General features: G+C 44.0%; 1 protein-coding gene across 2 annotated transcripts in view; it reads left to right on the forward strand.

The window, feature by feature from the left end:
- Window positions 1–13,929, forward strand: part of LOC139566343 (gamma-aminobutyric acid receptor subunit gamma-3-like) — a 42,663-nt gene extending 28,734 nt beyond the window's left edge. The window contains exons 6-9 of one of the 2 annotated variants that reach the window (XM_071387458.1): window positions 4,090–4,227; window positions 6,240–6,392; window positions 9,508–9,716; window positions 12,155–13,929. In XM_071387458.1, coding sequence (XP_071243559.1) covers window positions 4,090–4,227; window positions 6,240–6,392; window positions 9,508–9,716; window positions 12,155–12,466 — 812 coding nt within the window. In that variant the 3' untranslated portion in view covers window positions 12,467–13,929. The remainder of the gene's footprint in view (window positions 1–4,089; window positions 4,228–6,239; window positions 6,393–9,507; window positions 9,717–12,154) is intronic. The other variant, XM_071387459.1, reaches the window with a different exon arrangement.
- The last annotated feature ends 2,594 nt before the right edge of the window (window positions 13,930–16,523 follow it).

A 16,523-nucleotide genomic window follows, 5' to 3' on the forward strand; every position in this document is an offset into this window, starting at 1 on the left:
TCGTTGTACAAAACTGGCGATAGCTTTTCGAGCTAAAGGATAGCTGATGACCATAAACCGTGGTTAGCTGAATACTAACGTTAGCCAGTAAACTGGCTAGCTTCTGGCTAGCTTCTATTGTGGATTTCAGATTTGAGGTAAATAATATATATATTTTTTTTTAATTGATGAGGCGGGTTGCAGGAGAGTGTTTTGAAGTTGAGTTTTTGGAAAAGAAAAATATGTAAAAGATATGCGAAGAAAGATGTAAATATATATATACACGGGACACGACAAGAGTAGGACAAAGGACGTCTGACTGCTATGCCATCTTGGAATGATTATGCATGGTCTCATGTTGCAATGATATGTACACAATTCCTGGAAGCTGAAAATGTCCCAGTTCTTCCATGGCCAGCATACTCTCCAGACATTTCACTCATTGAGCATGTTTGGGATGCTCTGGATTGACCTGTACGACAGCGTGTTCCATTTCTGCCAATATCCAGCAACTTCATACAGCCATTGAAGAGGTGTGGGACGCCATTAAAGAGGTGTGGGACACCATTCCACAAGCCACAATCAACAGCCTGATCAGCTCTATGCAATGGAGATGTGTTGCACTGTATGAGGCAAGTGGTGGTCACACCAGAAACTGACTGGTTTTCTGACCCACGCCCCTACATTTTTTTTAAGGTATCTGTATCAATATTCCCAGTCATGTAAAATCCATAGATTAGGGCCTAATTTATTTATTTCAGTTGACTTATTTCCTTATATGAACTGTAACTCAGTAAAATCTTTGAAATTGTTGCATGTTGCGTTTATATTTTTGTTCAGTGTACATTAGGTTCTCTGCCCACTGCAAAGAGTTATGATCACATAGTGGCATGTTTGAAGCGACCTTTCAGCCCAGAACAGAAATTGTGCAGAGATATTATTTTCATAATTGTAAACAAAAGGCAAATCAGAATATCTCCAGTTTCATTGCTGGTGTGCACAGGCTTTCGGTGCACCATCATTTTGGAGATCAACTGGAGCCAATGCTGCTTGACAGAATTGTTAGTTGAGTCTATTGGCTGAGCCCAATCTGATATTTAGAGTGGCTGAGGTCAAAGCCTTGGCAGCTGAGACTGCTGCAAATAATGCCTGCCTGCTTCACCCTGAACGACCAGGTCCTCTGACTGTGCCTGACATTCATCTCACTGAACGTAGTAGGCCGGTGCACACGGAGGGGGCGGAGTCAGAGTCCAGAGAGGACTTCAAAGCCTGTTTCAGATGTGGAGGTGCCCATAATTCCAACAGCTGTAGGTTTCGGGTTGCAACCTGTCCCTACTGTAAACGGAGGGGACATATAGCTCGACTTTGTTTGACAAAGGTCCCAGTCCCAGGCCTCAGGCAGTTCATTCATGCCCACTAGGACCACACAACAAACACACTTGGTAAACTGTCACCCAGACCCTGAGAAGTATGTTGTCTTTAGTACCCATGGGGGGCCACAGCCTGAGAGGGAGAAGTCTATTTTTGCTGCACCCAGTGTTGAGTTCCTGGGGTTCCACGTTGACAAGGAAGGCGTGCGACCAACCCAGGATAAGGTGAAGGCCATTCAGGAGGCACCTTCTTCCCAGAACAAGTCTGAGCTTCAGTCGTTTCTGAGGCATCTCAATTTTTACAACTGCTTCCTGCTTGAGAAAGCTACAGCCCTGGCGTTGCCTACTGGACCCGGCCGCTCATGAAGAAGTCTATAAAGAGGCTAAGCAGCTGCTGCAAGCAGATGGGCTGCTAGCCCACTATGATGATAGAAAACCCCTGCTACTGGTCTGTGATGCATCTCCATATGAGCTTTGTTTAGTCATGTGGAATCTGATGGTCGGGAAGCACCTGTGTGCTACGCATCTAGGACCCTAACTGTCGCTGAACAGTACTATGCACAGCCGGATAAATAGGCCCTGGCGAACATTTTTGCTGTCAAGAAGTTCCACCAGTATTTGTCAGGTCGCCATTTTGTGGTCTACACCAACCACAAGCTCTTGCTGAGCGTGCTTCATCATATGAAGCCCATGCCCAAAAGTATTTTCACGTGCATGGTCAGATGGAGTCTGATACTGGGACATAGTTATGAGCTCTGCTATTATCCAAGGAAGCAGTTGGCTAATACAGATGCCCTGAGTTGCCTGTCACTCACTAACCCTTTGTCTGAGCCACCACCTCCCTGGGAAGTGATGCTGTAGAAGGTGGTGCCTGATGCCCTTCTCCATGCTTCTAGGATAGCCACACTGACCTTCAAGGATCCTGTCCTGCCCCGAGTGCTTCGCTGGGTGCTGCATGGATGGGCCTCTGAGGTTCCTGGCAGACAGTTTGGGCTTCAATGGTGTCGTCGGAACGAGCTGTCGGTTCACAAGAACTGTGTGTTGTGGGCCAGTCGGGTTGTGGTACCTGGCCTGGCGAGCGAGTGGGTCTTTTCCATGATGCAATAGTGAGGATGAAGGCACTGGCACGGAGCTATGTGTGGTGGCCCGGGATGCACATGGAAATTTTGGCTGTGGTGCGCCGCTGTGTTCCCTGTCAGGAGTCACACCCTGCTCACCCAAGGCTGCCTTGCACCCATGGGAGTGGACCACAAAGAAATGCTTGTCTTCATATGGACTTTTCTGGGCTATTGAAAGGAAATACTTTTCTCATTATAGTAGATTCCCATTCAAATGGAAGTGGAAGTAGCCATGGTTATCTTGATGCCCTGTGGTGCTGTAATAAGCACCCTCCATTTGCTCTGTTTGCCATTCATGGGTTGTGTGACGTCCTGGTGTCAGATAATGGAGCTGCCTTCACTTCTGCTGAGTTTAAGGAGTTCGCTGGGTGGAACTGAATCAGACATGTCACCACAGCCCCATATCATCCATCCTCCAATGGCCAAGCTGAACACATGGTTCAGACAACCAAGGAGGATCTATCTATGATCTCGGTGGGTGACTGGCATGGCCTGACTGTCAAGGTTCCTGCTGTCTCAACGTGTTACGACGGCGTCTACTGGGAAGAGTCCAGCCGAGCTGTTAATGAACAGGCGATTGACAACTGCTTTAGATCGGCTGCACCCGGACATGGCAAGTGACATGCGTCTAAGGCAGGAGGGTGATGCAGACAGGGGCCATGATCATTTAAGGCGTTTTCTACCTGACGAGTCTGTGTACATGAGGAACTACTCTCGAGGCCCTATGTAGGTCCTTGCAGTTGTGTAAGAAGCCACTGGACCGGCCTCTTACAGGAGTCGGACGCCTGACGGTAAAGTGCACCACCGCCATGTGGATCAGCTGCAGGGCCACGAAGCTGCAGCCTCCTCTCTCATTGGCCTGGATGCCCTGGACACCACGCCTTTAGGAGGCAGTGCCAACTCCAGAGCCAAACCCTGATACCCAACTTGCAGCTGAGCCCTAGCCTAAACTTAGCTTTCTGACTCCTCGTTATTGTATTGTACTTTCACGGCATAATAGTTTCGAAGATATGGACATACACTCAGCACATTCCACATCATCTCACCAGCTTCCCTTTGTTGTAGCTTTCGCTAATGTGAATAACAGTGTCGCTTTGTGTGTGTGTGTGTGAGATACACACCTCATAATAACATGTCAATGGGATACAGTTCACCTGCTTGAAATCATCAGAGCACAATGAAGTGATTCATTTCCATTGCATGGCTTTCAAATTAGATTTCAGAGGCACACACACACTTCTGTGAAAAGTGAAGGTCAACTCTAGCATCAACACAACGCTCTCTCACAGTCCCTCAACGTATCCTATTACACTCGGCCGTGTCCCTTTTCATCTGCTCTTACAGCGATTTACTATGGCCCTGTTTTTTACTTTTTAAAAGTCTAGTGGTGCTATACTGTGCGTGTGTGTGTGTGCCGGCGTGTGCGTGTGCTGTTCCCGTATTTAAGTGTATTTAACAGTATGCAATTAGTAGGTTATATAATACATACATAGGAATGTGTCCAATAAGACCCATCAAACAATGAAACATGTAAGGGTCAGATTGAAACATAAATCTTATATTATTAGAATGAAATGCTACCATAGGGTCACAGGGTCACTGTGTATTTACTTGACTTACAGATGGTTACCCCAAGGATGAAATGATTTACAGATGGAAAAGGAACTCCATCGAAACCTCAGACCAGAAGTACTGGCGCCTCTACCAGTTTGACTTCATGGGCCTGCGGAATACCACAGACGTCCTAAAAACGACAGCAGGTACAGTAAATGAGTTATCGTACATTTAATACCCAAACAGCTGACCTGTTTTTCACAACCAATAAAATAAATCCTCATCACAGCCCTTCGCTGGCTCCTGTGTTCTCCATCCAATTTCTCTCTGAATTATTAGATACTGACTCATACAAATTCCAAGGAAAAAGGACAAAGTGCTATTTTTAGCTGTTTTTTAATCAAATGGTCTACATTTACTGTAAATGATCTGTCTGTTAGCAGCGTGAGACAGCAGGCATTACCAGCTGGTGTCTTGAGGTCTGGTGCCACCACTCTGGCTTAAGTCAATTGCTTTTCCAGTCTTTGTTAGCTATCGCATTGCAAAGACAATTGCTTTGCCAGTTTTGCAAGATATTGCCAGAGAGCAAAGACAATACCTTTTCTTGGAAGATAGTCAAGATATGTAGTATTATTGTGCCATGGAAATGACAAAGACAGCATTTGGCAGGGCAGAAAACAGGTTGAAATTGCACTTAGAAGTAATACTCCGGTAGTAGACTTAGAAGTAGTTCTGTGGTAGTAGACGTAGGAGTAGTACTGTGGTGGTAGACTTGGGAGTAGTACTTTGGTAGAGAACTTAAGAGTAGTGTTCAGGGAGTAGATGTTGTCTTTATCATTCACTGTGTAATAAAATAGTGCACAATGAAAGTGCATTTATCTGTTTTCATAATTCAATGTGACATTTAACATATTGTTTCTCTGTAGGCTGCTTGAAGCTCATCAGTAGTCCACTCCGGTATAAAGGCAAACATATTTTTATACAAACCATTTGGATTAAAGATTCTAAATATTTAATTATTCACTTAAATGATTTTCAGAGGCCTAGGATGTGGGTTGGTTTTAATACTGAATTCTACATCTATTTATTTCCAACAATCATTCCTTGCGACTAAGGTCGTGTTTTACAAACAGGTATCTAATTATACTCATGAGTGGTGCGTGCTGGAATGACTTTGCAATATATTTTTAATGCATTCGTGGCAGCATTGAAGATTAATGTAGCAGCGTTTTAAGGGGCTGATAAATTGATCTTATGTATGAATCCTCAAGCTGTAATTAACCCATATTGACCCTATTCTCAAATTTCATAGGTACTTTATTCCTTTTGGAGAACGATGATTTCATCTCCATTTTGAAAAGAAAGTCTTGAAGTCTTGTCTTGAAAACTCAGGTGATCCAATAAATGATGTATTCTGCGTCTGGTGCACTGTGATACAAGTCCACGTTCTGAAAGGAGAACTCATGAATGCCAGAGTTCTTCCACAGATCTTCCTTCAGTTCTGTTCAAGGAAATGAGACGTTTCGCATCTTGTTTTCACTTTTTCTTGACTCCCAGCTTGCATCATGCTGCATGATGATTAGCTAGCTTGCTCCTGCAGCTAAAAATAGCATATCATTAATTTACATCTCAACAAACTCGGAAAACAAAGCGTTAAATTTCTTCTTGTTGTTCTTCATCCAGCATGAAATTAATAGGTATTGTGCTGTAGCGTGGTAATGAGGACAGTGGCGAGTGGACAGTTCCCATGCCACCTTGCCATCTGGGACTTCTGGTTCTACCGCTGTTATATCTGCCTCCTTTTTTTCTATTGTTACAGCATCCCTCTTCAAAACCCACCAAAGTAGACTCCCTGAAGCATTGTGTATGGTGCCTTCTTCTGTGGTTCCCCCTGATGCTATCTCTCATGATTCTCTCGCTCTCTCTCTTTCCCTCCCTCCATCCCTCTCTCCCTCCCCATGCTGGCTTGTTCTTGTTCCACCTGACACTCTGATTCTCCCTCAATCTCTCTCTTTCTCCCACCCTCCACCCCTTTCTCCCTCCCCATGCTGGCTCGTTCTTGTTCCACCTGATGCTCTGATTCTCCCTCAATCGCTCCCTTTCTCCCTCACTCTCCCTCACTCTCTTCCTCCTTAACTTGCTCCCTACCCCTGCTCACCCCTCACTCCATATAAATCCCCCCTCTTTATCCCCCTCCCTCTCACCCCCCCACTCCCAGGTGATTATGTGGTCATGACAGTGTACTTTGACCTGAGCAGGAGAATGGGTTATTTCACCATCCAGACCTACATCCCCTGTATCCTCACCGTGGTGCTCTCCTGGGTCTCCTTCTGGATCAATAGCGATGCCGCCCCCGCCAGAACAGCACTAGGTACCTGATCTGAAGAATACCATTTGGCAGCATACACACTGATGTGATAATAAGTAGATGAAGAACCCCACGGGTTCAACCAAACTTGTTCCACCAGTGTTTATGTAGTGCACTGTATGTGTTCAGAAATGACTACCTCTGCATGTGTTATTCTGAAAGGAAAAAAAATACGTCTGAGTCTAGCTGGTTGGTTGAAAAGATGGGTACCACAATGGAAGATTGCATGAAAAATCGATATTTTATTGTTTAGACTAGAGACCAATTACGCAATGTTATGTTCTGCTTTTCAGATTCTTGTACTGTTTTATTTTGTGTATGCGATGTGCTTGTAATTCATCAAGGCTTAACAATCACCTTTTTGTTTACGTTTGTAATTCACTCATGATTTTTTCCCCCCCCGATGCATGCTTTCCATTAGTGCATGTGCATTCGTCTGGATTATGTAGTTGAAGGTGATTTGGAGTTTGAGTTGAACTTTGCGGTAAGTACGATTCAATTCCTCCAGGCAGGTCTTGTAGGTGACCTTGACCAGGTCATTTTTTGTCTTCAAGATCAAATATATCACATTTAGTCCAAATTACAGTATTAGCATTATACATGGCCTTTAATTAAGTGACAACACAACCACATTTGCAATGGTGGTTAAACAAGTCAAAGCTTAAAGTGTATTAACGAGTCCATTTCATCACCAAACCAAACTTGAACCACCACAATCACATTGAATAGTCTCCCTCGACAGTCTTGACACCTGTTACGACACGGTACAAAGATAAGCCCGGAAACATGTTTGTCTTTCCCCTTGCTAACAGGTAAGGATGCTGACTGTAGGAGTAAAGATAAATATCCCATTCTCGTTGACAAAAGAAGTCATTTAGTGTCTATTCTGGGGCACAAAAGCGCAGCGTTGATTTTTCCGGGCCTCCCCGCTGATCGATAGCGGGTTGAAAAGAAAGAGGAGTGATAAGGAAAATGGGCTTTGACTGCAAAGAGCAGGAGATATGTCAGAGTGGCTGGTGGTGGTGGTAGGGGGCTAAGGAGGAGGCAGGTGCTGACATGCAGGTGCCCCCTGAGGGTGTAGTGTGGTTGGGGGGCAGTGACAGGGTGTACTGGGTGACATTCCCAAAGAGTCAGGTTCGCAAGGGCCACCACAGATGGTAATGACTATCAGGATATACCTGACAGGGAGTAAGGTACAGGAAGGGATGGGGATGCTCAGTTCAGTGACTCATACAGTGTGACCCCTCCCTCTTTTTTGTCACTTTCTTTGTCTTTCTTTTCTCTCTCTCTCTGTGTGTCACGACAGCACTGTAGACTGATATCTTTCTACAATGTTCTTTCTATCTGTATTATTTTCTATGTCCTGTATCTGTTCAAATAACATCTATGGGTCTTTGTGTCCCTAATTTAGTGTAGGTGTACTGACATCTTTCCACATGCATTCTTTGTATCTATATTATTTTCTGGTCTATTTTGTATTTTTTTTTACAATACCTTCTTGTCATTTATAAAATTTTTGCCATTTTATTTGGAGGAACCAGTTAAAGTTGCTCTTACACCTTGCCTGTTTGAAAGTTATGAAGGAACTCAATACTAACTAAGTGCCAACGTATGTGTAGAAGGTAAGGGAAATAGGTGAAGGTAATCATCGTGGCCAGCAGAGTCTGAAGGAAGGGGGATTGAGTATGAAATATCCGCTCAAAATAGATGGGCCTTCTTGTCTCCATGGTAACTGCTAGGAAACAGCACCACATTCAGTCATCAAATGAGAGGTTCCTGGTGATGAGAGAGAGAGAGAGAGAGAGAGAGAGAGAGAGAGAGAGAGAGAGAGAGAGAGAGAGAGAGAGAGAGAGAGAGAGAGAGAGAGAGAGAGAGAGAGAGAGAGAGAGAGAGAGAGAGAGAGAGAGAGAGAGAGAGAGAGAGAGAGAGAGAGAGAGAGAGAGAGAGAGAGAGAGAGAGAGAGAGAGAGAGAGAGAGAGAGAGAGAGAGAGAGAGAGAGAGAACTGTATATAGGGTGTGTGCATATGAGTTATATCAAAGGCTCTATACATGCAAAATCTCAGCCGGTACATTTAGCTCACTTTTCACTATATACTGTATACTTAACAAAAATATAAATGCAACATGTAAAGGGTTGGTCCCATGTTTCATGAGCTGAAATAAAAGATCCCAGAAATTTTCTAAAAGCACAAAAATATTATTTCTCTCAAATGTTGTGAACACATTTTGTTTACATCCATGTTAGTGAGCATTTCTCCTTTGCCAAGATAATCCATCCACCTGACAAGTGTGGCATATCCAGAAGCTGATTAAACAGCATGATCATTACACAGGTGCACATTGTGCTGGAGAGAACAAAAGGCCACTTTTAAATGTGCACATATGTCTCAAGTTTTGAGAACCAGAGCTGTTGCCAGATAATGTAATGTTAATTTCTCCACCATATTCTGCCTCCAACGTCGTTTTAGAGAATTTGTCAGTACGTCCAACCGGCCTCACAACCGCAGACCGTGTGTAACCACGCCAGTCTAGAACCTCCACATCCGACTTCTTCACATACGGGATCCTCTGAGGTGTGGTGCTGAGGAGTATTTCTGTCTGTAATAAAGCCCTTTTGTGGGGAAAAACTAATTCTGATTGGCTGGGCCTGGCTCCCCAGTGGGTGGGCCTATGCTTTCCCAGGCCCACCTATGGCTGCACCCCTGCCGAGTCGTGAAATCCATAGATTAGGGCCAAATGAATTGATTTCAATTGACTGATTTCCTCATCTGAACTGTAACTCAGTACAATCTTTGAACTTGTTGCATGTTGCCTTCATATTTTTGTTCAGCATATTTAAGCACTGACAATGTATTGATGTAAACGTCCATTTATTTCTAAAGTTAAAATTACATAGAGACACAAACTACCCTCGGTAATTGATCAAATATGTTTTGAAAACATATTTGCAAAAATATTGCTGCCGTTTTGCCAAGAGAGATATCAAAACCGTTAGTACAGGGTGGCAGGTAACCTAGCAGTTAAGAGTGTTGGGCCAGTAACCGAAAGGTCACTAGTTTGAATCCCCAAGCTGACTAGGTGAAAAATCTGTGTTATGACGCTGACTTTGTCCTTTCAGGTATCACCACTGTGTTGACAATGACCACCCTTAGTACAGTGGCCAGGACCTCCCTACCCAGGGTCTCCTATGTGACGGCCATGGATCTCTTCGTCACTGTGTGCTTCTTGTTCGTTTTCGCGGCCATGATGGAGTACGCCATCCAAAACTACTACGCCTACAGGGCACAGAAGCCCCGCTACAACAAGACAAACAAGACACAGAGACTGGTGAGCTTTCCTCCGTACCATGTAATTGATGTAATGGTGTACCTTTCCTCCATACGGTGTAATGGTGTATTTTTCCTCCGTACCATGTAATGGTGTACTTTTCCTCCATATGACAAAATGGGGCATCTTTTCTCGATGCAGTGTAATGCTGTTATAGACATGGACCGAGGTTGTTTGTGTTGTCACAGTCAATAGCTCTAGCCATGGTAGCGATTATGGTCTCAGTGGGTGGAGGTCTAGTCCATCCTTCATATCTCCATCCTCTTGCATCAGTCGCACTGTGCACGGGCTGTGATAGTATTGCAGTCAGTGTCTCTGGCCTGCATGGTAGCAAATTGGGAGGTTGCCCCCCCGGTGAGGGTTGAGGTCTGGTCTATCCCCCATCCTTCATATATCCATCCTCTTGCACTGCCGACCGGTCACACAGTGTACTTGGTAAATGTTGTGTCATAGCGTGTCATGTCATCATGTCATGTTGTGTAGTGCTGTCGAGCCAGTGAGTGAGTCCCAGCTTAGGTAGAGCACTAAGCCAAGGGGTTCTATCTCATTGCCTGCCTGGGCTATGACAGCGTCCTGCTGGGTGTGGGAGGACACGGCCCGCTGCGGAGCTTTAATGCATGACAGCACAGCTCCACTCACAACGCATCAGATCTCTTTCTCTCTTCATCTCTTTCTCTCTGTCTCTTTTCATCTTTCCATCTGTCTTTCTCCCTTGTTTGCCCACATGTATTTATTGTCTCCTGACTGGCTTTTGTTGTCCCCCCGCCCCCTCCCTGTTGCCTCTCTCAATTAAATTCAATTCAAGGGGCTTTATTGGCATGGGAAACATATGTTAACATTGCCAAAGCAAGTGAAGTAGATAATATACAAAAGTGAAATATACAATTAAAAATGAACAGTAAACATTACACTCACAGAAGTTCCAAAAGAATAAAGACATGTTTAATGTCATATTATGTATATATACAGTGTTGTAACGAAGTACAAAAGGGAAAATAAATAAACATAAATATGGGTTGTATTTACAATGGTGTTTGTTGTTCACTGGTTGCCCTTTTCTTGTGGCAACAGTTCACAAATCTTGCTGCTGTGATGGCACACTGTGGTATTTCACCCAGTAGATATGGGAGTTTATCAAAATTGGGTTTGTTTTTCGAATTCGTTGTGGATCTGTGTAATCTGAGGGAAATATGTGTCCCTAATATGGTCATACATTTGGCAGGAGTTTAGGAAGTGCAGCTCTGTTTCCACCTCATTTTGTGGGCAGTGTGCACATAGCCTGTCTTCTCTTGAGAGCCAGGTCTGCCTACGTCGGCCTTTCTCAACAGTAAGGCTATGCTCACTGAGTCTGTACATAGTCAAAGCTTTCCTTAAATTTGGGTCAGTCACAGTGAACAGGTATTCTGCCACTGTGTACTCTCTGTTTAGGGCTAAATAGTGTTCTAGTTTGCTCTGTGTTTTTGTAAATTCTTTCCAATGTGTCAAGTAATTATCTTTTTGTTTTCTCATGATCTGGTTGGGTCTAATTGTGTTGCTGTCCTGGGGATCTGTGGGGTCTGTTTGTGTTTGTGAACAGAGCCCCAGGACCAGCTTGCTTAGGGGACTCTTCTCCAGGTTCATCTCTCTGTAGGTGATGGCTTTGTTATGGAAGGTTTGGGAATCACTTCCTTTTAGGTGATGGTAGAATATAACGGCTCTTTTCTGGATTTTGATAATTAGCGGGTACCAGCCTAATTCTGCTCTGCATGCATTATTTTGTGATTTACGGGGATATTTTTTTGCAGAATTCTGCATGCAGAGTCTCAATTTGGTGTTTGTCCCATTTTGTCAATTCTTGGTTCGCAACCATGAAGGGCAATGGGTTCTATAACTGATTCAAGTATTTTTAGTCAGATCCTAATTGGTATGTCGAATTTTATGTTCCTTTTGATGGCATAGAATGCCCTTCTTGCCTTGTCTCTCAGATCGTTCACAGCTTTGTGGAAGTTACCTGATGTTTAGGTCAAGGTATGTATAGTTTTTTGTGTGCTCTGGGGCAGCGGTGTCTAGATGGAATTTGTATATGTGGTCCTGGCGACTGGACCTTTTTTGGAACACAATTATTTTGGTCTTATTGAGATTTACTGTCATGGCCCAGGTCTGGCAGAATCAGCAGAAAATCTAGGGGCTGCTGTAAGCCCTCCTTGGTTGGTGACAGAAGCACCAGATCATCAGCAAACCGTAGACATTTGACTTCAGATTCTAGTAGGGTGAGGCCAGGTGCTACAGACTGTTCTAGTGCCCTCGCCAATTCGTTGATATATATGTTGAAGAGGGTGGGGCTTAAGCTGCATCCCTGTATGAGGCCTTCCTTCCTCTGCCCCCTCCCCACATTTCTTGCCCTACCTGCTCTCTCACACTCCCTCTCTTTCTCTCCCTTTATCGCTTACACATCTAAGGAGATGGCCTTCCTCTGTCCCCTCCCACAGACCTACTCGATGCTAGACATGGGGCCCAGGTCCCCCACGACCGTGGTTCCGTTGAACAACAACTACTCATACTGGCAGGACTATGAGGACGTGTACGAGTGTCTGGACGGGAAGGACTGCCAGAGCTTCTTCTGCTGTTATGAGGAGTGCAAGGGGGGAGGGTGGAGGAAAGGACGCATCCATGTCGACATTAAGGAGCTGGACGCTTACTCGAGAGTCTTCTTCCCTACGTCGTTCCTCCTGTTCAACATCGTCTACTGGGTCTCTTACCTCTACCTTTAGCAGTTTCAGTTGGATTTGATAGAATTCGTTTGGACAAGTATGGCAAGACTCAAATGGGGAGAGGAGATGTCACAAGACATACGATGTCACTCAGTGGCAGCTTTGTGCACGTTGACACTTGATTGGTTGGTGGGTTAGTGTAGCCAACCAATAGACAGCTGTGAGACCCTAACACCAGGATGCTAGCCAGATAAGAGATAATGAAGCATCCATAGTGCCTTCTTCAGGAAGGGGCCATCACCTATACAGAGGTGCAATAAGGGGACTAGAAGCTTTGGAGTTTTTCCTACATAGGTTATCCCACATACGCCATTTCAACGCATGCTATACTGTTCATTAAAAGCAATGAATAGTTAGGGTGGACTGCACTATGAAATGATTCTATTGTTGCTTTGTATTTCTTAGTTAGTTGCATAGTCATTGCAAGCCATTTGACATATATAGAACTTCAATATGATTTAGTTTAGGCATCAACAGGATCTTAAATATTAGGTCATTGATAACATTGATTCGGTTTAGATTCATATACATTTATATCATAAACATTTGAATTATGTTTCCTACCAAGGGTGATACAACAAGAACATGCATAGTATACCTTACAACACACCATAACATAATAATTTAAAGATGAAAATACTACTTTTGTAAAATAATGTATCTAATAAAGTTTTCTTTAGTAACATATAGAGTTTTCCAGAAAGTATTACTAGACGATTTGATAATTAAATACATTGTCTGAGGACAAGGTATGATAAGGTTTCAAACTAAAGTAATATGGAGATGTTGTTTAATTAATTTACAGAATGTGGACATACATTTATCTCCATACAGCAGGCCTACAATACATCATAGGCTGAGGGCCTGGGTAGCATTTGGGTCAATACAGTACTGTATATATTGTGCTAGTATTCAGTACAGTAATAATATTTTTTTTAATGGTTTCTCTCCAGCAACACTATTGCTATTTTCTTGAGTAAGAACATGTATAGTTCATGTTATATCATATAGTAGCCGTTGTACGAAAACAGACAATAACATCACAAAGAATTGTGAAAGGTGTGTTTTTGGAGTTAAAAATCGTTTTATGTACTGTAAGTAACACTGTTGTTTCTGCAGTGGTTTGACTTAGAAGTATGGTAGTATCCTGTATTCTATGTTTTAAGAGAACGTGTATGTGAGAGATGTTTTCATGCTATTTTCATAGTTGAATGTAGATCATACTTTAGACCAACAACAAATAGTGGTTTTCAACTCTGTATAACAACACAAATATTGCACTTCATAAGTGTCTTAGTTTGATATAATGTATTTACAATAAATCAAACACTATTTTCTAAGTCTGATGGAACGCACCCTTTTGTTAAAGCAGATCTGAGAGAACCACTGTCTAGGTACAGCTATGCTTTTTAGAGAATCCAGTCTGTGATATTGCTTAAATTAATAAAATTATCTTTGCTCAAGGTCTGGTGTGTGTGTGTGTGTGTGTGTGTGTGTGTGTGTGTGTGTGTGTGTGTGTGTGTGTGTGTGTGTGTGTGTGTGTGTGTGTGTGTGTGTGTGTGTGTGTGTGTGTAGGTGCTTGCATTCACATGTAGGTCATTTGAATCATTAGCAAACTGTGATCTTACTTACACACACACACACACACTGTAGAGTTATTTAGATAGAAATATATTTCAAAATGTAGGAATGGTTTTGTCTCTGACGTGGTTGCGATAGCCCACTTTAAACCTCACACTGTGCATCCTGTTGTTTCGAAGTAAGGAGGCAAGTCAATGAAAAGTCATTATGCACAATAATCACACCTATCTAGGAAGTAGGCTAAGGAAATCCAAAACAGACCCTTTTATTCCCACAGCAGGAAATTAACTCTACACACGATTCATGTCTATTGCAGAGTAGATCATTGTACAATTAGTATCCCCATATAGAAATAACCAGATGTTATTGTTCAGGGCCTGTATTCACAAAATTTCAGAGTAGCAGTGTAGATCATACGAGATCATATACACAGGGGACTCCTGATCCTAGATCAGCACCTACTTTGAGATACTTTTTGAATACGGTCCCGGAGCTCACTACGGAATATAGATACCCCTGGTGTGTGTGTGTGTGTGTAAACATGCTAACATACAGTGCCTTGCAAAAGTATTCATCCCCCTTGGCGTTTTTCCTATTTTGTTGGATTACAACCTGTAATTTCAACAGATTTTTATTTAATGTAATGGACATACACAAAATAGTCCAAATTGGTGAAGTGAAATGGAAAAAATAACTTGTTTCAAAAAATTCTAAATAATAAAAAACAGAAAAGTGGTGCGTGCATATGTATTCACCCCCTTTGCTATGAAGCCCCTAAATAAGATCTGGTGCAACCAATTACCTTCAGAAGTCACATAATTAGTCAAATAAAGTCCAGCTGTGTGCAATCTAAGTGTCATATGATCTGTCACATGATCTCAGTATTTTACATTTACATTTAAGTCATTTAGCAGACGCTCTTATCCAGAGCGACTTACAAATTGGTGCATTCACCTTATGATATCCAGTGGAACAACCACTTTACAATAGTGCATCTAACTCTTTTAAGGGGGGGGGGGTTAGAAGGATTACTTTATCCTATCCTAGGTATTCCTTAAAGAGGTGGGGTTTCAGGTGTCTCCGGAAGGTGGTGATTGACTCCGCTGACCTGGCGTCGTGAGGGAGTTTGTTCCACCATTGGGGTGCCAGAGCAGCGAACAGTTTTGACTGGGCTGAGCGGGAACTGTACTTCCTCAGAGGTAGGGAGGCGAGCAGGCCAGAGGTGGATGAACGCAGTGCCCTTGTTTGGGTGTAGAGCCTGATCAGAGCCTGAATATCTATATATATCTATATATATCAGTATATCTACACCTGTTCTGAAAGGCCCCAGAGTGGTGTCTGCAACACCACTAAGCAAGGGGCACCACCAAGCAAGAAGACCAAGGAGCTCTCCAAACAGGTCAGGGACAAAGTTGTGGAGAAGTACAGATCAGGGTTGGATTATAAAAAAATATCTGATAATTTGAACATCCCACGATCCACAACAACCAGAATCGTGGTGTTTCCTTGTGACGGAGGAAGATCCATCACGAAATCCACCGATAGGTGGGACCACGGCCGTTGTGGAACGGGTAGGGGTTGTAATTTCCCTCTGGGCAGGTGTCTAGGTGCCTTGCACTGGGCGCACACCGAGCAGGAGGAAACATACACCCTCACGTCCTTAGCTAAAGTGGGCCACCAGTACTTCCCACTAAGACAGCGCACTGTCCGACCGATGCCAGGATGACCAGAGGAGGGTGACGTGTGAGCCCAACAGATCAATCGATCAAGAACATCAAACGGAACGTACTTATGTCCAACTGGACACTGGGCTCCGCACGTAACGCCCGCTCGATGTCCGCATCAACCTCCCACACCACCGGTGCCACCAGGCAAGAAGCCGGAAGTATGGGAGTGGGATCCGTGGACCGCTCCTCTGTGTCATACATCCGGGACAGTGCGTCTGCCTTAGCGTTCTGGGAACCTGGTCTGTGGAATAGAGTGAACACAAAACGGGTGAAAAACATGGCCCACCTTGCCTGGCGAGGATACATTCTCCTCGCTGCCCGGATGTACTCCAGATTGCGGTGGTCAGTCCAAATGAGAAAAGGGTGTTTAGACCCCTCAAGTCAATGTCTCCATGTTTTCAGAGCCCCAACAACAGCCAACAGCTCCCGTTCCCCCACATCATAGTTTCGCTCTGCCGGGCTGAGCTTCTTCGAAAAGAACGCACAGGGGCGGAGCTTTAGTGGCGTACCCGAGCGCTGAGACAGCACAGCTCCTATCCCAGCCTCGGACACATCCACCTCTACTATGAACGCTAAGGAGGGATCAGGATGAGCCAGTACGGGAGCCGAGGTAAACAGAGCCTTCAGGTGACCAAAAGCCCTGTCTGCCCCAGCTGACCACTGCAGTCGCACCGGTCCCCCCTTCAGCAAAGAGGTAATGGGAGCCGCTACCTGATCAAAGCCCTGGATAAACCTCCGGTAGTAGTTGG

The sequence above is a fragment of the Salvelinus alpinus genome, chromosome 38, assembly GCF_045679555.1.
Source record: "Salvelinus alpinus chromosome 38, SLU_Salpinus.1, whole genome shotgun sequence".
Lineage (NCBI taxonomy): Eukaryota > Metazoa > Chordata > Actinopteri > Salmoniformes > Salmonidae > Salvelinus > Salvelinus alpinus.